This window comes from Asparagus officinalis, chromosome 5, assembly GCF_001876935.1.
Source record: "Asparagus officinalis chromosome 5, Aspof.V1, whole genome shotgun sequence".
Taxonomy (NCBI): domain Eukaryota; kingdom Viridiplantae; phylum Streptophyta; class Magnoliopsida; order Asparagales; family Asparagaceae; genus Asparagus; species Asparagus officinalis.
Genome location: NC_033798.1, coordinates 76,522,078 through 76,543,724, shown reverse-complemented (window position 1 = coordinate 76,543,724; position 21,647 = coordinate 76,522,078). Strand labels below are relative to the sequence as shown.

General features: G+C 38.3%; 2 protein-coding genes across 2 annotated transcripts in view; both read left to right on the top strand.

Annotated features, from left to right (window-relative positions):
- LOC109843982 (protein GrpE-like) lies at positions 2,218-16,443 on the top strand. Its single transcript, XM_020412987.1, has 3 exons — positions 2,218-2,593; positions 14,334-14,852; positions 15,932-16,443. Exons 1-3 carry the CDS (start codon positions 2,348-2,350, stop codon positions 16,205-16,207), a joined length of 1,041 nt encoding a protein of 346 aa, XP_020268576.1. The 5' UTR covers positions 2,218-2,347; the 3' UTR covers positions 16,208-16,443.
- The window catches only part of LOC109843981 (phospholipase D alpha 1-like), a 4,560-nt gene continuing 1,124 nt past the window's right edge, over positions 18,212-21,647 (top strand). Inside the window, 4 exon segments of the mRNA XM_020412986.1 lie at positions 18,212-18,480; positions 20,019-20,661; positions 20,859-21,644; position 21,647. The exon segment at position 21,647 is cut by the window's right edge and continues 401 nt beyond it. Of these exon segments, the coding sequence (XP_020268575.1) occupies positions 18,376-18,480; positions 20,019-20,661; positions 20,859-21,644; position 21,647 (1,535 nt within the window). The 5' untranslated portion in view covers positions 18,212-18,375.

The following is a 21,647-nucleotide window of genomic DNA, read 5'->3' as shown; positions in this document are numbered from 1 at the left end:
ATCACTAATATCATTCATCAATTTAAGATATTGGAGAACATAATTCCCAGTTAGTTGTCTACTAAATTGAATATTCCAAATCCATTCATTATTAACCTTTTTTCTCACACTACTAATGGGTGCAAAAGGAAAAGAAGTGATATTAAAAAGAGAGGGATAAACCGCAGCCAAGGTATAGGATCCTACCCATTTATCCAGGAAAAGAAGTGATATTAAAAAGAGAGGGATAAACCGCAGCCAAGGTATAGGATCCTACCCATTTATCCCGCCAAAATAAAGTTCGATCACATTTTCCCACATCCACAAGAGTGCTGCATAAAAAGCTACCAATATTATCAAAACAATTCCTCCAAAATTGAGTTAACATGTTTCTGCCGGAATGAAAAAATTCTGTCTAACTTTTCCTCTCAAATTATTTGCAAAAACTGATTTGTTTCCATATTTCCAATTTATTATCAAACCATTTCCACCACCATTTTCCCAACAAAGCTTTATTCATGATTTTTAAATTTACAATCCCCAAACCCCCAAACTGCTTAGGTCTACAAACCTCCTCCCAATTGACCAAATTAGAGGAACCTTTATGGTCAAGAGAACCAGTCCACAAAAACCTTCTCCTCGTCTTGTCAATTTTTTCTATGAGCCACTTAGGAAATAAAAAGAAAGAAAGCCAAAAAATTGGCATAGAAGACAAGGGCAATGAGTATACTCTTGTTAAAACTTATTTTAAGGCCAGAAGCAAGTTCAAAACAATATAGAATCAGTTTTAGCACTGTCAACTGCTCTTTTTTGTTTTTGCAAAAGATCAATGTATCATCTGCATATTGTAAGCAACAGATTTTATGAGGCATATTAATCGGACCTAAACCTTCAATAAGAAGAGAATCTACAGCTAAACTCATCATCCTAGTAAAGGAATCAGCTGCCAAAACAAATAAAAGAGGAGATAATGGGTCTCCTTGACGAACCCCTCTCTTAGACATAATCCAGCTCCGAATTTTACCATTTATATCAATGGCAAACATACCCCCTCTTAAACACATTTTAATCCAATTTAGCCACTTAGCTCCAAAATTTTTGGCTCTCATAACTTCCAAGATAAAATCCCAGTCTAACATATCATATGCCTTAACAAAGTCCAACTTTAATAAAATCCATCCTTTTCTGTCATTCTGAAAACAGTCATTAATGATTTCCTGAGCTGCTAACACCCCATCCATCAAAAATCTGTTTTTAATAAAACCAGATTGGATAGGATCAATAAGCTTTTCAAGCTTAGGATTCAACCTATTAGTCAAGACTTTAGTAATCAATTTGTAAATCACATTTAAAAGACTGATAGGTCTGTAATCATTAACCATGGAAGCTTCATTTTTCTTTGGAATAAGCACAATATGAGCATAATTGAGCCTGTTTATTTCCAATTTACCTTCGTAAAACTCCACAAACAGCTTCATAACATCACTTTTCACTGTTTCCCAAAATACTTGATAAAACAAGGCAGAAAATCCATCTGGGCCAGGAGATTTATCACCATTCATATCACAAATAGCTTTATAAACTTCATCCTCTGAAAAAGGATTTTCTAATTCTTTAGAACCCCAATCTTCCAAGGGAAACAGCTTCTTCCAATCCAGCTGACATCTAAAAGGTTCTTTCTGACCAAAAATCTGGTTATAATGATTAGAAAAAATCTGAGCAATACCTTCTTCAGAACTGACCTCTACATCATTCACTGTAATTGAAGAAATCAGATTATTTCTTTTCCTGCCATTAGCTATTTTATGAAAATAAGCAATATTATTATCACCTTCCTCAGAACTGACCCCGTGCGATTTTATAAGTTATTAGTGGTGTACTGCAAAACTTTAGAAGCTCTTGCAAGTTTAGAGCGATTTACTTGATGAAGATTTGATGGGATTCATTTATCTAGTTTATATGACTTTGAATGAGATGATAGAGAAGTTTTTAGGAGAAGGTATCCAATTTACGGTGCTTCACCACTAATAAGATTTCGGTGAATTTGCACGCATCGTGGAGACGTTGGCGCGATGGTTGACAAATTGACACCATCCATATACTTGTCGCAATAGTATGTGCGGCATAATAATTCGATTGTGAGCTTGCACTAAAATCTCATTTGTTCAACGAGAACAACCCCACAGCCCGGTTTGGGGGGGAAAAAAAAAAAAAAAAAACCCCGCGGAGTCGCTTCCAGATAATTCCCGAGCCAACATTAAAGGCCCATTTCCGGCCGGTTGGGCCGTTCCCGTAAAATCTCCACCTCTCTCCTCTATCCTCGCCCGGGTCTCTCCGCGTCTCTCTGCTTCTCTCTGCGCGGAGTCAAATGGCCGCAATCCTCAGAACCCCGGCGCTTCCTCTTTCCTCTTCGCTCTTTGGCGTCTCCTCTGCTGAGAGCCCAAGAGCTCTTGTTAGCTTCTCCTCCCCTGGGCGAAGGCCAGCGAGGCCTCTTCAGCTCAAGCTCTCTCGCTCGCCTTCGAAACCGTCTCCTCGGTTTCCAGCGTTCACGACCTCTGCTGCTGCTTCTGGAGACACCGCGGAGACGAAGGAGATTGATGAAGTGGCAGTAGAGGTATTAATATCTTCATTCGTTTATTGATTATTCTGGGTTATTTGGAGTTGGATTCCCTAAAAGCTTCGTTCTTTTCTTTTTTTTAGCTTTGGTAAGCATTGGTATCTTGAATTTGTGGTTTGGGAATTTCATGCTCCATATTTGATGTTAGTTTTGTTCAAAGATGTGATGAACGTAGAAAAGTGAATGGGAAAGAAAGGAGTTTTCTTTTGGGGAAAAGTGGGGAACGAAGTTAGGGCTTTGGGTATTGAATTGTGAAATTAAAGGTCAATTTGAAATATCTGGAAAATCAAATCGTCAAACTAGATCTTCGGGGTCTTAAAGTTTAAATAAAGGGGAAAACTTTGTGGGGGGATCAAAGTGCAAATAAGCCTCCTCTTGACGTTGTTGAAGACCCATTTGTCAGTAAGATGTTTGTTGTTCCTTCCTCATTTTGCGTCTTTAGGTTTTCAATATTCTCTGATTAAACAATTGATGGTATCGGGTGGGATTATTGTTGCTTTAAACAAATGCTTATCTCACAGTTTGGGTATTTGAAGTTCATGATGCTTTGTTGAATTACCGATTGAATTCAGTACTTGGGTTGTGTTTTCTTATTATTTTTTCTGAGTTTTCTTTAACAGTTCTTGAGGTTTAGTCGAACTTTTCAAGGATGTTGAGTCAATACAAGTGAGTCTCAATTGCGAAGGAATTGATAATGTATAGATTTCTGCATCAAAAGTTATCAGTCTCTTTCTCTGTCTGCATGTACATTCGACACAGCAAAGTTTGAAGAAGGGATTTTTTTTAAAAAAGACCTTTTTTGCTAAATAATCAGCAAAATCGACCATTTTGCTAATTATTTAGCAAAATCGACATTTTTTTGGCCAACAGGCAAAAAAAAGGTCGATTTTAATAAATACCGTGCTCAAAACATACGGGACTACTAGTCCCGTATGTTTCCCCACAACTCCCCCGCCAAATCCCCTCCCCACTCCTTCCTCTCCCTCATCCTCCCTTTCTCCCTCGACGTTCACCACCGCCGCCTCGTCCTCCCTCACACCGTCGTCGTCAGTCTCCCTCTAGTCTGCCCCAATATCGGCGTTCCTCCTCTCAACAAGTACGTTCCTCTCCGTTACGGTACTTGCTACCCGATCTTCTCACGCCCTCCACATCGATCTCCTGCCTCCTTCTACTCCTTCCTCTTTCCTCCGTTCTTCCGCCGGTCCCCTTCCAGCCCATGCTCCTCCGCAGGCAGCTCCTCCAGATCCGCCACCCTTTCCGCCATCTTCTGCCTCCGTTCGTCGCTCGGCAACACCTCTCTCCGCTAGCATCCCAGTCTCCTTCAACCAGCCATCGCGAGCCATCATCCCCCAGTTCTTACCGCACGTCTTCGCCTTCGCCCTCACCTGCTCCGAGGGCCAGCGCCACATGCGCTTCTACCTCTCCTCCTCCCCGTCATTGCTCGCATGCATCCTCGCCCTCCAACAGCAGCAAGCGCTCTTCCATCTCTTCGGGTTTCCTCATCTGCCTCTCTCTCCACCGCCGCGCCGAGCCCTGAAATCCGTCCGCCAGTGCTCGGAGCATTGACCACGGCGTGCTGTGAGGAGGAGGATGAACGCGCTTGTGCCCTTGTGAACTGAGGTGAGAAGGGGACGGATGAGCCGAGAGATAGGAGTGGGAGGGATTTGGCAGGGAAGTTTGTGGGAAACACACGAGACTAGTAGTCCCGTATATTTTGAGCACGGTGTTTATTAAAATCGCCCTCTTGTTGGCCAAAAAGAGATCGATTTTGCTAAATAATTAGCAAAATGGTCGATTTTGCTAATTATTTAGCAAAAAAGTCTTTTTTTAAAAAAAAAATCCCTTTGAAGAAAACTTCTTCCTGAAGGATTTTAGTTCATTATAATGATTTTATTTTTGTTGGTAGATGAGGACTTTTACAAAGGTAGTAGACCGAGCGATTGCATTATATCATAGCTTGAAGATAACACTGAATATACTGCTAAAGTGAATAACCTTGTCTTATATGGCTCGGGAAAAACTTTTGTAAGAAAGCAACAATGTAAAGTAATGTTGCTCAAGTCTTCAATTTGTTAGCCAATAAGGTCCAAAAATATGTTAAGGAGGAAACACTTGGATAGCTGCGGTGTAGTTAGGAAGGTCTTTTTTAGTGTTTACTCAGTGTTTATATTGAAAGTTAACAAAGGCAATGATATTGGGTATTTTAGAAGCTTAAAATATCTGATAAATCTCTTTTGTCAGCATAGGTCCAAAAATTTGTTGAAATGATCAGACAGTGAAGTAAATTCTGAAATTAAAGCTGAAGGCTAATATTCTTGGAGCACAAATTTTTAATGAAGTATCTTGATTGGATGCTCGTGAGTTTGTGTGGTTTTTTTTGGGTGGGATATGATTTTAAGAGTCTTCAGGTTATGCAGTCATCATTTTGTGTGGGGGGTTTTGGGGTGAGAATGCATCTGATTTGATGTCGATGGTAGATTGAGGAAGCAACATGATTGGATGTTGTCAATCATTTAAGTATAGAGGATTGGATAAAATCCTTCTTCTTAATTAGTGTGAATAAAGTCCATGTGATTGAAAAAACGTCAAGTAAACATTAAGCTGGAAAGAAAAGAAGTAGAAGATTGGGAAGTATACATTTGAGGTTAGGTGCTTGTAGTCTTACACCAAGGTGCAGTCTGAACTCTCGAAATTATCAAAATATCAAGTGTTCTCTAATGAAAACGTAATAAAATGATGTATATTATAGCCTTAAAGGAGTGAAATCGAAATAAATAGGATTCACATCCTACTAAAAACTAAACAAAAGAAGTCAAAATCCAAATAACATAGAGCCAATGGTAACCAAACTAGATTTCAAAGTAAACTAAACTTTTCAATAATGAAACAAATCCAATCTTGATTCAACTAGAAGTTTTTCCAATGAGTTGAGGGTTTGTCGAATTTGCTTTATCTTGTAACTTGTAACCCACTCCATGGCTGTTACTATTTGGCATCATTCTTAAGGACCGATGAGGCACCAAAAAAAATCTTAATATACTCTTGTGCACTTGTCTCTACACTGCGATGACATCGATTAACATGTCCCTTCAAGGGAGTATCCCACCAAACTGCGCTTACATACTTATTATTGCACCAACTGCCATCAGTGTATGCCTTTGGTGGAGATGCTCCGACAAATATTATTTAGGATTCATATTTTAGATATCTAACTAGACTTTATGCTGGTTGTTAGCTACCTTCTGCAATTATCTTAATCTTGGAAAATAATGGGAAGTAATTTTAGGTACATGTACTTGGCCTTTTCAATAATGAAACAAATCTAATCTTAATTCAACTAGAAGCTTTTCCAATAAGTTGGGGGTTTTGTCGAATTTGCTTTATTTTGTAACTTATAACCCACTCTTTATCTGTTACTATTTGGCATCATTCTTAAGGACCAATGTGGCATCTAAAAAATTCTTAATGTACCCTTGCTCACTTGTCACTATACTAAGATAGCATCGTTTAACAGGTCTCCTTAAGGGAGTATCCCACCAAACTACATTTATATACTTTTTATCAAGGTTTTAAAAGTCGAATGTCGAGTTCATGTCGGACGGCTGAAATTCATGTCGGATAGTGAAAATCGGAGATATATCGGGGGACAAGGACTAAATATCGGATTGTCATATCATGTGGTGCGCATATGTATAATATCCTAAATATAATCTAAGCATTCTTAAATTCAATATAAGCATACTTTATAAATTCTAGAGGCGGCGTCGATGATGGGTGGATTTCGACGTCGTAGGGAGGCAGTGCTGGGGCTCTGCTCAAGGTCCTTTGGATGAGTCACCGACCACGCTATTCCCTTTATCCTGACGACGGGATACCGTGCCGTCCTCAGGTGGTTCGAATTTCGAGGCGCAACAGGAGATGGACGACGCGGGGAGGGGGGAGATGAAGGTGGGGGAATGACATCGTCGTTCATGAAAGGAGTGATGGGTTCCTAAGTTCGCTGCAACCCTAATTTTTCTCTTTTTTTCTATCGGGTTCATAAGAAACCCTTAAACATGAGAACGGGTCAAACAGATTTGGGTTTTTATCACTAAAGTCAAACCCGATAACAAAAAATAGATCTAAAAAAGGGTCATATCGGTCTATTTTTCAAAGCTGAAAAATCGACCGATATGCCCGATATGACCCCGATATTTTCGATTTGGCCCTGAAAACTGACATACGAGTTGAAAACGTGCATGTCGTGTCGCTCAAGCCCTCAAACCGACATGTCCGACAAGTCGACCGACATTTAAAACCTTGCTTTTTATTGCACCAGCTGCTATCAACTTGACGCCTTTGATGGAGATGCTTTAATAAATATTATTTAGCATTCATATTATATTTGACTAGGTTTTATGCTGATTGTCAGCCACCTATTGCAATCATCTTAAGTTTAGAAAATAATGGGAAGTAATTTTAGGTATGCATACTTGATCAACAAATCTAATCTTAATTGAACTAGAGGTTTTCCAATGAGTTTTTGTCAGTTTTGCTTCATTTTGTAACTTGTAACCCATTCTATGTTTGTTACTATTTAAGGACCAATGTGTTACCAAAACAATTCTTAATATACTCACATCGATTAACATGTCTCTTCAAGGGAGTGCCCCACCAAACTGCGGTTATATACTTATCATTGCACTGCCTACCATCAACATGACGCATTTGGTGGAGATGCTCCAATGAATATTATATAGGATTCCTATTATATATATATCTAACTAGGTTTTATGCTGGTTGTCAGCTGCCTACTACGGTCATTTTAAGCTTGGAAAATAATGGAAGTAATTTCAACTATGCATACCTGACCTTTTCTATAGTGAAACAAATCTAATCTTTAATTCAACTAGAAGTTTTTGCAAGGTTTTTTTTTTATAGAAACCACCTTTAAAATATGGCAATTCTATAGAAATCACCTTTTATTTTTAATTTATATATAAACACCTTTAAAGTGTTTTTTGTTGCAATCAACTACCTTAGCACACTTTTAGATGAATTTTTTCGGTTTTGCTATAACAATTTAGTTGTCAGATACTAAAATATTAGAGAGGTAGTCCTTAATTAAGGTTATATAGAGTCAATTACCAAAAAAACTTAATTGAAAAGTAGACCCAAGTGGTTGATTGCAACAAAAAACACCTTAAAGGTGGTTTATATATAAATTAAAAATGAAATGTGATCTCTATAGAAGGATCTAGGCCTGTCCAAAATTCGGGTTTGGGCCGGGAAAAATGGGCTGCCTGGACGTGGACCTGAGGCTCCGAGCTCGACCCAAGTCCAGGGTAGGCCCAGGTCTGGGTCAGATCGGGTAGGGCATTGGGCTGGCTTGGTTTTTTAATTTCATTCTTATTTTGCAAAAAAATTCTTAAAAATTAGATTTTTTGCAAAAAAATATGGAATTTCAAGAGTAATTAAAATATGCGAAATTTTGATAAAAATTCAATCTTATTATTAATCATATATAATTATACAATTTACAAATATCATAAAAATTAAAACGATAAAAAATAGTGTTGTAAAAAGCGGCAAAAAGCGGGGCAATCGCGGCGCTTATAGCGGAAGCGGGCCATCAGCGCTACGCTTAAGGCTTTTGCGGCATGGTTAAGCGGTAAAAACCGCTTTGTGTTCGAAAAGCGCGTGTTAGCGGCTTTTAGCGGCAAAAAGCGCTTAAAAGCGCTATTACCCGCATCAGATTTTAACGAGAATCACCCCCGAACCCGACCCGAACCTGACCCGTACCCACTAATATTAAACCTCTCCCCTCATTTTGTGCCCTAGCCGCCTCTCCCAGTCTTTCCCAATCCCGACTGCCTCTCCCAGTCTCCCCCACTCCCCGCCTCTCCCAGCTCCAGCTCCAACGACGAGTGGCGCCAACTTCCAGCAACGCCGTCCAAGCTCCCACTCCCGATGACCGACGATTTCCAGGTTGTATAGCTGGTTTATGGAGGAACAAAGGTCTCATCTCATGCCTGTTACAATGCTCAATCTGATAACCCAATGCAATCGGGTAAGTATAGCTGGTTTTTTTATGGCATATGGATTCTTTGTTCTCTTCGTTTTCTCTTTGGCATGATTTTGGGATTTTGTGCCCTAGCCGCCTCTCCCAGTCTTCCCCAATCCCGACTGCCTCTCCCAGTCTCCCCCACTCCCTGCCTCTCCCAGCTCCAACTCAAGCTCCAGCGACGAGTGACGCCAACTTCCAGCGACGCCGTCCAAGCTCCCACTCCCGATGACCGACGATTTTTTAGAATATTTAAATATATTTATATTTGACCGCTATTTGACTGTGCGCTATTTGCCGCTATTTTGCCGCTATAGCCTGCAATAGCCTAAGCGGCACCTCGCCGCGCCGCGACGCAATCCGCTATCAACAACCTTGATAAAAAAATTCTTTATTATTAATCACCAACAATTATAATTTTTTTAGAAATTGTCGCACCATAATAGATGAATACATCGCAACTAGGTTGACACCTATTCATTTATATCACTATCATTTGTAATCTTTTTAAAAATAATTTAATCACCGATTTACAGCTAAAAAATTACAAACTACTTTCTATTCTATTTCTTATCGTCAACTCATTATGTCTATATTCAATACTAGCTATCTGGTCGATGCCTTGAGTTCTCTTCTCGGACTTTCACCAATCTTGTAAGCACATTACCGACTGTACGGTAAACGGATCTAACAATATTTTGCGGTCGTTAATCAAACGTTATGATGTGCTGAAGGACGGATTCCGAAGCTACTGTAGAAACCTACACTGTTAGTAAGTCACGAGCCGTGATGGAAAGTATAAGATATAAAACGGTTTCATATACTCTCCACCAATACAAAATATCGAAATCGACATCATTTTGAGGTTTAACTAAAGGTGTAGCTAAATATTGTTTAATTTTAGAAATTTTCCTTGATGATGATCTAGTTCCAGATCCATGGCTACTACCAGTTAGCCTCTCTATCATCGATTGCATATCAAAAAGTTTACCTTTGTCTCGTCTTGGAAGCTCTAGGTTAAGGTGTACTTAGAGCATCTCCAACCCAACGCCAAAAACCCAAATTGACGCAAATCTATCGCCAACACTTCCTCTAATTGAGCGGCAAAGTTAGCGCTATTTTAAAGCGCTACTACAGTGTTGCTGCGCCAGGAATGACGCAACACTGTAGATATGAAGTTCCCCCCCAAAATTTGCCCTCAAAGTTTGTTATAACAAATCAAATATTCCAATCATATCCCATTTTATCCATCATATTTCCCATTTTATTCTATTTTGTTTTTTATTTTTTTGCTTTTGTTTTTTATATTTATATTAATAATATATATTATTTTATATTAACTATTATAATGAAATTAGAGTATAAAATAATTATTAAAATAAAATTCAAAAAGGAAAAAATAGATAATTTAATCCAAACACTTAAAATTTCATAATACTAGAACCAAATGAAGAAATAAGAAAAACTTACATTTAGATAAGAAAAACTTACACTTAAAACTTCATAATTATATAATTTATTAAATATTTTAAATAGATAAAAATGTTAAAAGATAAGAATAATAAAAAGAATATTCTTTTTGGTGTAAATGAGTTGGAGATGGAATAGTGATTTGGTGTAAAAACTACACCAACTTGGTGTAAAAACTACACCATTTTAGATTTTTGGGTTGGAGATGCTTTTACACCATATCTATATGCATACTCATCAAATAATCTTTGAAAATAATTTTTAATAGTGTTATGATGAGTAATAGCAGCAATAGTCAGACCACTATCAGTGTTTATTGTCATGTTCTCATACAAAGAATTTAACAAATCCTTCAAGTATAGATCAATAAGAATCGCGGAACAAAAAATAATAGGAATATGTCTAAAATACTTATTAAATTTATTATATTTCAAAAATCATATTTCCAAAATAATTATCCATGTAATAAGTATTAAAAAAAGTTTGAATATTTAAATCTTGTAAAGCAGGTTGAGTAATAATTGGATAATAACAACCAGATAATAACATAGTAGTTTCATAAAAAATCATAACATTTCTTTTACATAACGTATAATTGTCCATTCATCATCAGTTATTCCATACATATTACTAGAGCTAGAACTAGAAGTATAGAAAATAATAATATTATTTATAATTTTTATACTCTATTGCTATATTTAATATTGCATTGGTGGAATTCTACCAGTGGTCAACATCTTTTGGAATTAACTTAGGTTTTACATTTTTCTTCTACACAATTGTTTCCATCTTTTAAGTCGTTCAGAAGCATTATAAGCATAAGCTACAACTCGAACTTTTTCTATCATAAGTTTAATTTTATTAAATACACTTTGAACAATTAAATTTAAAATATGACATGCATCTAATATGAAAAATATCACCCTGACATGACAATGGCAAAGATGATTTGATATGATCTACAACTACATTATTATTACTTGCATTATTTGGTGAAGGAGAAAATAATTTTTTATAAATCATATTCTAAAAGTTTTTCCATTATAAAATTTGTAATATTTACACCAGTGTGTGAATCTCCAAATGCAATAAAAGAAACAACTTTTTAAATATTTGTCAAGTGTCATCAATCTAGTGTGTTGTGATATATAAATAACCAGTTTCTCTAGATGTCCAAATATCAAAAGTTAGAAAAAATTTACAGTTTAAATTTTGATAATAAAAAATTATTTTTGTTCGTTCTTCGATAATAATTTAAAATATCACATTGACAAGATTGATGAGAAATTTTTTAAAATGCGGGATAAAATCATCTCAAATCATATCATCAAATTTATCATTTTCTACTAATTTAAAAGTAAGGTTTTAAGAATAATAAACTTGATGACATATTCCTGGCTTTAATTGTGTTGTAGTTCTAGGAACCAAGACTATCGGAGGTAGATGATTGAGAGAGTAGAGATTGGCGAATGTCAGCTTGAGACGTTGCTGCTTGTGCTCTGTTGTGTTTTTCCAAATAACGTTTGAGGTGGTTGGTGTCGCTCTTATGATGAGTTTTAAGTTATGATTGCACAACACACGTTTGGCCTTCTGGCTGAGAAGTTTGCCATGTTAATCCCTAGTGACTTCTATTTTCTCAAAAAAATTTCACGCATTGGATCTTGACCTTTTAGGAGTTCTGGATGTTGGATTATCGCCACCATATTCAGGATCAACATTGATAGTAGTAGTAGTAGCTGTAGGAGTAGTGAGACTCGTTTTGGTGTCGGAAGTTGAAATTTGCCCTTCATAATCGGAGGAGGAAACCATTAGAATTAGAGAATTAGAGGGTATTAGAGAGTATAAGAGAGAATAAGAGAGTATTAGAGAGTATAAGAATATTAGAGAGAAGTAGATGAGTTTTGGATGAGAAAAACAAATAAAATCCTCTATTTAAGAGGTAGCCCCTAGCCAAATGACCAAAATACCCTCAAATTTTGGTCTTTTTATTGTTTTGGGGTATTTTGGTCATTTGATCAAAATTAGCCGTTATTGGCCATTTTATCAGCCTGAACCGGGCCGGGTCTGGAATCCACTCGGTCCTGAGCCCTAGACGTGGGTCTCTGGAGATTTGTAGGCTGTTAGGACCGGGGTCGGCGTCCTAGGCCACGCTGGTCCCAACGACCATTTTTTTGCCCATTGGACCGGGTCCAAACCTGGCGCCAGTGTTTTAAATATCTGCCGATAAACTAATATTATCGGTGATTTATCAGTTTTGGGGCCTTTCGCTATGATAAGTTTGATTTTAAATCGGTTATCATTTTTAAATGTTTTTCGGCGATAATGCGGCGATAAAGTGAGTTATCGACCGATATTGTTGGCTCAAAATATCGGAATTATCGGCCACTGGTTTGGGTTTGAGTTTGCTCTTTGGATGTTTAAGAATTATAAACTATTTGTTGCTTTCGGAACTTGGTTATTTGGTGATTAGTTTATGTTTGTTTATGAATATTGACATGGTTCATAAGTATTAAATGTCAACTTAGTAAGTTAGTTTATAATCTCGTGATTACACAATAATTATGCTGATGATTATTCATTCTTTATGTTGTTTTGTTATTTGCTTGTATGTTATTCCATTTTTACTAACTATGCGCACTCGAATGGTTTTATCGTGCGATCAAGAAGCAATTTTCTGCCATTGGTTAGTGATCCTAAACATGATTATTTACATTTTGGTATGTTTATATTTTATTAAGTATGGTTAGATTACATTTTAGGATATTATAATATGTTCATACACTATCTGGTAATATCGCTCTGATAAATACTTATCCCTGATATCTGCTATCCGATATGGATTGTGACCGTCTGATAAGTCCCCGAATAAAAGAGATTAAAAACCTTGTTTGGCGCCGGGCCGGGTCCGGACTGGGTCCAGGTTGGTGGCCCATTTGGACACCCCTAGAAGGACCTTATTTAAAAGGTGGTTTCTATTGCAAAAAACCTTTTTCCAATGAATTGGGTTTTTTTTTCGAATTTTCTTTATCTTAATCTTGTAATCCACTCTATGTCTGTTACTATTTACTATTTGGCACCATAATTAAGGACCAAATTGCTCCAAAAAATTCTTAATATACCCTTGCTCGCTTTGTCACTACAGCGAGATAACATCAATTAACATGTCTCTTCAAGGTAGTGTGCCACCAAACTGCGTTCATATGCTTATTATTGCACCGGCTGCCATCAGTTTGACGTCTTTGGTGGAGATGCTCTAATGAATGTTATTTAGGATTCATATTATAGATATCTGACTAGGTTTTATGCTGGTTGTCAGCTACCCACTGCAATCATCTTAAGCATGGAAAATAATGGGAAGTAATGTCAGGTATGTGGTATGCGTACCTGACCTTTAGACCATTTATTTCCTGGAACAGTTTGTTCAAATTTCAGGGAGACAAATTTGGCTAATCCGCTCCATCTGTCACTCTTATTTCTGTGGCATCACTTTAGATGCATGTATATTTTGTAAACTATAGTCATAGCCTCATAGGCATAAATTTGCAAGAAACTGCAGTATCCATTTAGTTAGATGCTTTAGGTATGCCCCTCTGGCGGTACTTGGGAAGATTGAGAAAGTTAGTACTTCTCAATTATTCTTCGTCAATGCAAATAACTTACGTATATATAGCACTAGCAGTATCATGTCCAAAGTTCTTTATGTCTTTTTCCTGGCTGCTGTTACCATCCATTTTAACTTGATTTGAGTGCTAGACTGCATGCTAATACTAATAATAATGCGTCTTCCAACGTCTGAGATGAGTATATTTGCCATTTTGACCCTCCAGATGCCATGACTGGAAATATATTTACTATCAACTCTTCTAATATGCTCTTTTTTTAATTTATTGGATGAGATGAAGAATTGATTAGTCTGCATATAAAGAAGAAAACCAGCTAGCTTCTGTTTATATGCAAGGACATTTCAGGTACCTAGCGACACACCCTCTAAGTAGATTCGAAGATCTCATATAGTTTATAGACTGTTATACGTAAGAGGTCCAGGCGTTAGAAAGTTGTCAACAGATGAGCTTATTTTTTCCCTTGAGAAAAACAGATGTACTTCAGTTATGCTAAAATTGCCTTTGTTTCTCGTGATCAGCATTGTTGTTAATGATATGGGTTTGCATCTTTATATTTGACATCCTAATGTAATTTTCCTCTCAACTGTGTAATTGTCTACAGGAAGATTCAAGTGATGAAACTGTTGGTGAGAATGTTGTAAATGGAGAAGAAATTGCCACCACAGAAGAATTGACAGCATCAATTGTAATGGCATCACTCCAATCTTATAAAGAAGCTTTAGCAAATGATGACCAATCTGCAGTTGCTGAGATTGAGGCCTTCCTTCAGTCCATTGAAAATGAGAAAAACTCTCTTGCAAACAAAGTGGCTGCTCTCTCTGCTGAGCTATTGACTGAAAGAGATCGTGTCCTTAGAATCAGTGCAGATTTTGATAACTTCCGGAAGAGGACAGAGAGAGAACGCCTCTCTTTGATGACAAAGGTTCAGGGAGAAGTTGTAGAAAGCTTGTTGCCTGTTCTTGATAATTTTGAGAGAGCTAAAGATCAGATCAAAGTGGAGACCGAGGGAGAAGAGAAGATAAATAACAGCTATCAGAGCATTTATAAGCAGTTTCAGGAGATTCTCACCTCACTTGGGGTTGAAGCTGTCGAAACTGTTGGAACTGCATTCGATCCTCTTGTAAGTCCCTTCTGCTGAAATCTGTTTGCAGATTTCTTTTTTCCTAGAATGCTTGATAGTCATTCAAATTAGGAAAAGTAAGGGTTTAATAATGAATACAATAGCATGATTATATAAAGAGGGATTTTGAAGTCCAGAAACTACTTTGAATGAGGAAGCTAACCGATAAATATGAAGACATCGTTTGAATTGCTGAACAGCAATGATCGGTACAATTTCAACTGGTAACTATTATTATCGTCTATGACCCATCTACTTGCTATTTTATCAAAAAAAATTAATCTATTTGTAAATTAGCGAAAAATGATTTGGTATGTGTAACTGGGCTTGTAAAGTGCGTCTAGCTTGACCTAGTTGTGGTCTGAATTGAGACAGGATAAATTGGTCCAATGTTCATAAGAATTCTTCAATCATGCGGCCACATATGGTCACACCTCAAAATTGGAGTTGTGGATGCAAAGAGCTTTTACCGTTTTTACATTTCATCTTCCGTGTTAGTTGTATGTTTAAATTCTGTGGGCTATTTAGATAGAGTTAAGATCATATTCTAACTTCCAAAAGATTAAAAAATGCACAGCTTAATTCCAAGTCCAAAGGTTTTTCCTCACTATTCACAGTTTCAGTTTTTATGAATCTGCGTCCAAATTAACATTAACATTTCAATTTCAGATTTTATTAATCTGCGCTCAAATTAACATCACATTTCAAAGGAAAAAAAAATGAAAAAGAAAATCCTAATTCATGACATTTTCTTTGGCTATAACCCAAACAACCACTTAGTTAAACTACGACTTACGTACCTTTAGCGTCCTGTATAAAACTAGTCCAGGTTTGTTGCAGACCTTTGTTTCGACCTACATGGTTCCTCCCCAGCAAAGTGACACTGCAAGCTTTATCATATTACTAAACTGTAGAACATAAAGCTTCATCAAGGATGATTTTAGTATTTTCCATTTGCTGTCACACGAGAATAATGCTATTAGGTTAATTTATAATAACTACTATTGATTTTTCTTCTGTGAAATTGGGTGTTCTCGACATTCTGTTCTCTTACAACCACTGTTCATTCATCATGAAAGCTTCATGAAGCAATAATGCGAGAAGAGTCATCAGAGTATGAGGAGGGAATTGTACTTCAGGAATTCCGCAAGGGGTTCAAGCTTGGGGAGAGGCTGCTCAGGCCGTCAATGGTAAAAGTATCTGCTGGGCCTGGGCCTTCAAAGTCCGATAAGGATCCAATAGCTTCAAGGTCTGACGAGGATCCAATACCTCCTTCAGAGGACATAGCGCCCCCTGAAGTAAAAGAAGATAGCAGAGATTCAGATGATGGTGTTGATGATGGTTCAGATGATTAGCTTAAGTTTTGCTTCAGCTTTTCAGTTGACAAATTTTTGTGAGAGTAACTACTGGGGTTGAAAACCTTGAAGAGATACAGGGCTGTGATTTTTCAAGTATACTGTAGTATTGTTTTTTCACCAGTACACTTGTAAGAAGAAAAATCTCGAATTCAATGTCCATCTTTTATAAGATTGGGAGTTATTGTCCGCACGATTCATCAAAGTTAAATTATCTGTTCTGCTGATCGCTGTTTTCTTTGGTATTCAACTGTCTTTTTCCCCCTTCACATGCTTGAAATACTTTTTTGTGCATATAATTTCAATTTCAGAATACACATGTTGAGTATGATGTATTCCAGTACTTATATAGTCGTCAATCATTACATGGAAATTGTCATCTACTTTATTTTTGTTGTGAAAGTATGATTATCATAAATTAAGCTTGATTCTCATTATGTCATGGTTATCTCGCTACATTGCAATATTGATCTCCTTAGCTTCATCCTGTTGGGATTTGACACCTTTGGCAGCGCCAACGTTAATGGCCTCAGGAAGTGAGAAGTGTGAACCATGAGTAGGTGCTACTGATGACTATGCCGATAGCGAGAGGAACTTTATAGCTTTATAGCTTGGGTACCAAGTTATGATAGGAATAAAGGAGTAGAATACTGAATTTGTTTGTTGGGGGTATAACTTGATACATAGATATAAAAGTAGTCTAGTTTTCAACCAAAACAAAGTAACATCTGAGGAACATGAACTTGTATTTTTCAAATGGATTAATTGCAGATCGACCCCTTGTAGCATAATTGTTTTGAACTTATTACCCTTGTAGTTTCACCGTTGCTGATAAACCCTCTACAGTTAAATTGTTATTTTTGGCTCTTTTGCCCCCAGATACATTCACTAGTTTTACCTAGAAGCAATATGTGCCAAAAATTTACCCGGGATTAAAAAAAAAAAGGGTCCATCGGCAACAATGTACCTACAAGGGTTCATGTGCAATTAACATAACAATAATTGGAAATGAATTACAACTACTCGCATGTTATCAGATGACTATAATTGGAAAAATGATTTGTCTACTGACAAAGCTCCATTGGAAAGATTCCAACGCTGATGGATGACTGGACATAGTGTATTCGTTGAAAGTGGTGACTTATGGAGAGCCCATTGCAAATAAAAATCCATCAAAGTCCCTTGCAATGATTCAAAGCACTTGGCGGGTCATTGCCTCCACCTTCCCCCTCTCTTCCTTCATTCTTCACGTGCGTTTTATAGAAAAGGTGAAATAGATGGCTCCATCTTGAAGCAAAGCATCAGGCAACACTATTTAATGGGAAACAATCCCACGTTTTTACAGAGTTTACAGAATTTCTTTTTGTTGGGAATTTTAGGCCTCCCCTACTACGATCTCTGCAACTCGGAAGCCAACCCACAATCAACAAGATATAAAACAACCACAATCAAGAAGAAAGAACACCGAGATATATGTGGTTCAATCGTCCAACTTCGATCTACGTCCACGGGCAACAATACGAGAAATCCACTATGTATCAGGGAGAACTACAAGAGGAACCACTCAACTCACGTCTCTCAACCTCACATACATAATCAACTCTCATATTCTCTCCAAAACCCACTCCTTACAATCTTTTGAACGAACAAAGACTGCGAAACCCTCTCCCAAGGCTACGCCCTCTGCTAACTCTAGATTACAAGAATATTGGCTCTCTCTCATCTGCTTGGTTTTTCCTCCAACAATAGAAGAATATATGTAGGGAAACCAAAACCCTATCTCTAGTCTACCTTCCTAATTAGAATATAAGATTCAAACTCCTAATCATGATGACACCCAATCTCCTAATCATGGTAGATCTCTAACCCTATCTAATTCTCATGAATTTGTTCAAAGAAGAATCTAGACACAATCTCGGCACTTTCATATACGCGGTTAGACAAAGACAGGGGCGGTCCTTTTTCCTTCTCTTGCATAGTATTATTATTACTGCTTTGACTCTCATTAATGTCCATGTTCAGTGGTTGCATTTCCAGTAAAATACCTTGAACTCTAGAAGGTGGCTTTTGATTGGAAGGGGCTGATATCTACTTTAGATAAGATGCTATAAAGCAAGCTGCTCAGAACTCAAGAAAGAAAACAAGAATCAAAGAGGAAGAAGAGAAGCATGGGGGGAAATGTGGTAGCTCCTCAGCTCATCCATGGGTGCTTAGATGTCACCGTGTTCAGAGCCGAGCATCTTCATCACTCCATTCATGGATTTCTTCTTGAGGTGAGTTGTTATAAAGAGCTGTCTGTCTTCTATGCTTCTATATTATAATAGTATATATAGATGAGTGTTTTTAGTTCAATTTTAGACATATTTTTGCAATAAATTTGGATGTCACAACTTTGGATTTGCATAGATGAGTGTTTTTAGTTCAATTTGTTAAAGAGCTGTCACAACTTTGGATTTGCATAAATTTCCATTTTACCTTTAAAAGAATCATAAACTTATATCAAATAACAGACTATAATGATTGAACATGATGCCATAACACTGCTCTTGAACTCGCAGCCATCAAGATCTTGTGGCGTGTCTTGGTCTACGTTTACAGCTCACGTGCTAGTCATGTGAAAAACAGAATAAAAATATGTCCCTCACTTTGTCTGGTTCTCACTGTATGCGCAACTATTTGTTGAATATTGATTGATGGCGGCAGTTGAACTACTAATCTTTTACCCTCGGCGTCACGCCCCGGGCCACTAGACCTAGGGTTGGGCATGGGCTGCTTCAAACCAAGCCCGGTTTGGGTCTATACCCGGCTTGATCCACATCGGACCGGGCCCAACCTAGCCCCACATTGATAGTGGTTTAGGCCGGGCTAGGCTTTGATCCAAACCCGGGACCAAAAAAGCAAGCTCGGCCTAGCCCCGCCCGCTCTGAGTTTAATTATAAATATTTACTTTCTTAGAAAAAAATAAAATAAATGGGCCTCAAGCAACCATGTATTCGTTCGGAAGTCTGAACTATGTAGATGTTTTTCTGTGTGATGTTTACCTTTGTACAACATATGTATATACATATATATATATCATTTTAAATAAAAAGTTTGAAATAAGAAAGAATAAATTAAATATAATTTTACAGATCTCATACAAAGTTAATATAGTTAGGAAATGATAAAAAAAATAGAAAAAGTCAAAAACTCATTGGTCGACCCACGACCCATGGGCCGAGCCCGGTCTGGCCCGCCCTTCGGAGGGTCGTGGGCTGGGCTGAGTCTAATCTCAGAACTAGGATTAGAGGAGCAGGCCTACCCCACTCTGACCCGCGCAGACCCCCAACCCAGGCTTAAACCTGGTGGGCCGAGGGGTCTGAGCGGATCCAACCCACATCCACCCCTAGTTAGACCGTAAGCGCGATGTAAGATGTGAGACCAACTGAGAATAACGTGTTGTTTGGCTCAAACGATTGCTAAAATCTACTAGCTGAAGCTACACTTGACTCCTTAAACTTATTATTTAAACCATAAAATTTCTCTTTGTTCTCCAACGTCGGACTAAACATTGTGGGCTTCACAGTCAAATTATCAAAACTCAATTAGCTTGTAGGACATCAGTATTATCTGAAGGAATCAACCCTGTGTATATGTTGTGTATCAACACCCATCCTTTGCAAGGTATAACTTCATAGAGACTTGTTGCAACTTGTAAACACGGACAAGTAATAAATTCTAATTATGCATCACTTTCACTCTTCATTCACCAATCTATACCTATCTGTTTCATCTCCTAATATTTCTTCTTCAAAATTTCCAATGTACTCAGGCTGCAGAAAAAGTAGAAGAAACCCTGCACCTCGAATCCCACAACAAACTCTACGCTACGATCGACATCGGCACAGCCCGAGTGGCCCGAACCCGACAAGTCGGCTTCCATCCAAAGGACCCAACATGGAACGAGTCCTTCAAAGTCTACTGCGCGCACACAGCCTCCACGATAACAATCTCCGTCAAGAAACAGCTCCCAGTCAGCGCCCAAGTCCTCGGCAGAGCTCACATCCCTGCATCCCGAATCCTCACCTCCGAACCCCTCGAAGGCTGGTTCGATCTCTACAATGAAGAAGGAAAGCAAATTAAGAAAGCCAGAGTGCATGCTTTGCTCAAGTTCACGGAGGTGACTTCCGAGCAGTTCTGGAACTCGGGGGTGAGGTTGCCGGAGTTTCAGGGGGTTACTAATGCATATTTCCCTCAGAGGAGTGGATGTGATGTCGTTTTGTATCAGAACTCGCATCTTTCGAATGGTTTTCGACCGCATATTCATCTGGCGAACGGGGAGATTTATGAACCTCACAGGTTGTGGGAGGATCTTTATAGGGCGATTGTTGATGCCAAGCATTTTGTATATGTTGCGGGGTGGTCTGTTAATGTTCAGATTACTCTGGTTCGAGATCCCGAGAGGATGATTCCAGGTACAATATCTAGTACTAATTACTTTATTAAATCTAACTCAGATTTTAGATTTCAGTCTACTACGCTGTTGATTGGAAAATGTTTAAGAGGAGCGCAGTTGATGCTAATTAAGCCTGACATTTTCCAATCCATATACATATTATAGTTACGGTTTACTCTAAGAATTATTGGCTCTCTCACAAAATCCTCATCTCAGGCGCGGAGAACGTAACAATCGGCGAACTATTAAAGAGAAAAGCCGACGAGGGCGTGACCGTCCTAGTAATGGTGTGGCAAGACCGAACGTCCATCTCCTTCTTAGGCAACGCTGGAATCATGAAAACCCACGACGAAGAAACCCATGAGTTCTTCAAAGGCACCAACGTTAAATGCTTCCTCTGCCCCCGCAATGCCGATCGCTCCCTCACTGCCGTCCAGTCCGCCGAGGTCTACACGGAGTTCACCCACCATCAGAAGATTGTCTTGGTCGACGGCCCCAGCAGAAAAAACAGTTTGAGCTCAGCTCGTAAAGTCGTCAGTTTCGTCGGTGGAGTCGATCTTTGTGATGGCCGATATGATAACGAAATCCACACGTTGTTTCAGAATCTCGATACGACATACAAGAACGATTTTCTTCAGGGCAATTTTCCAGACGCTAGCCTGCGCCGTGGTGGGCCAAGGGAGCCGTGGCACGATGATCATTCGAAGGTCGAAGGTCTCGCGGCTTGGGATGTGCTCACAAACTTTGAGCAGCGGTGGATGAAGCAGGCTCCAGATGAGATATCCAATGCATTGTTTCCTATCCGAAACGAACAAGACATTTTCCCGATACCTTCAGAGACCGCTGACACTGAAAATTCATGGAACGTTCAAGTTTTTCGATCCATCGATGACTCATCAGTTGTCGGATTCCCCTCTGATCCAAAAGAAGCTTCAAGACTTGGATTAATGAGCGGAAAGGATGTGACGATTGACCAAAGCATTCACTCGGGCTACATCGAAGCAA

What these genes read in the sequence shown, in the direction of transcription:
- LOC109843982 (XM_020412987.1), top strand. Translation starts at nt 2,348, where the DNA reads ATGGCCGCAATCCTCAGAACCCCGGCGCTTCCTCTTTCCTCTTCGCTC. An exon ending in TTGATGAAGTGGCAGTAGAG is followed by an intron (nt 2,594 to 14,333) that starts GTATTAATATCT and finishes AATTGTCTACAG; the next exon opens with GAAGATTCAAGTGATGAAAC. An exon ending in GAACTGCATTCGATCCTCTT is followed by an intron (nt 14,853 to 15,931) that starts GTAAGTCCCTTC and finishes TCATCATGAAAG; the next exon opens with CTTCATGAAGCAATAATGCG.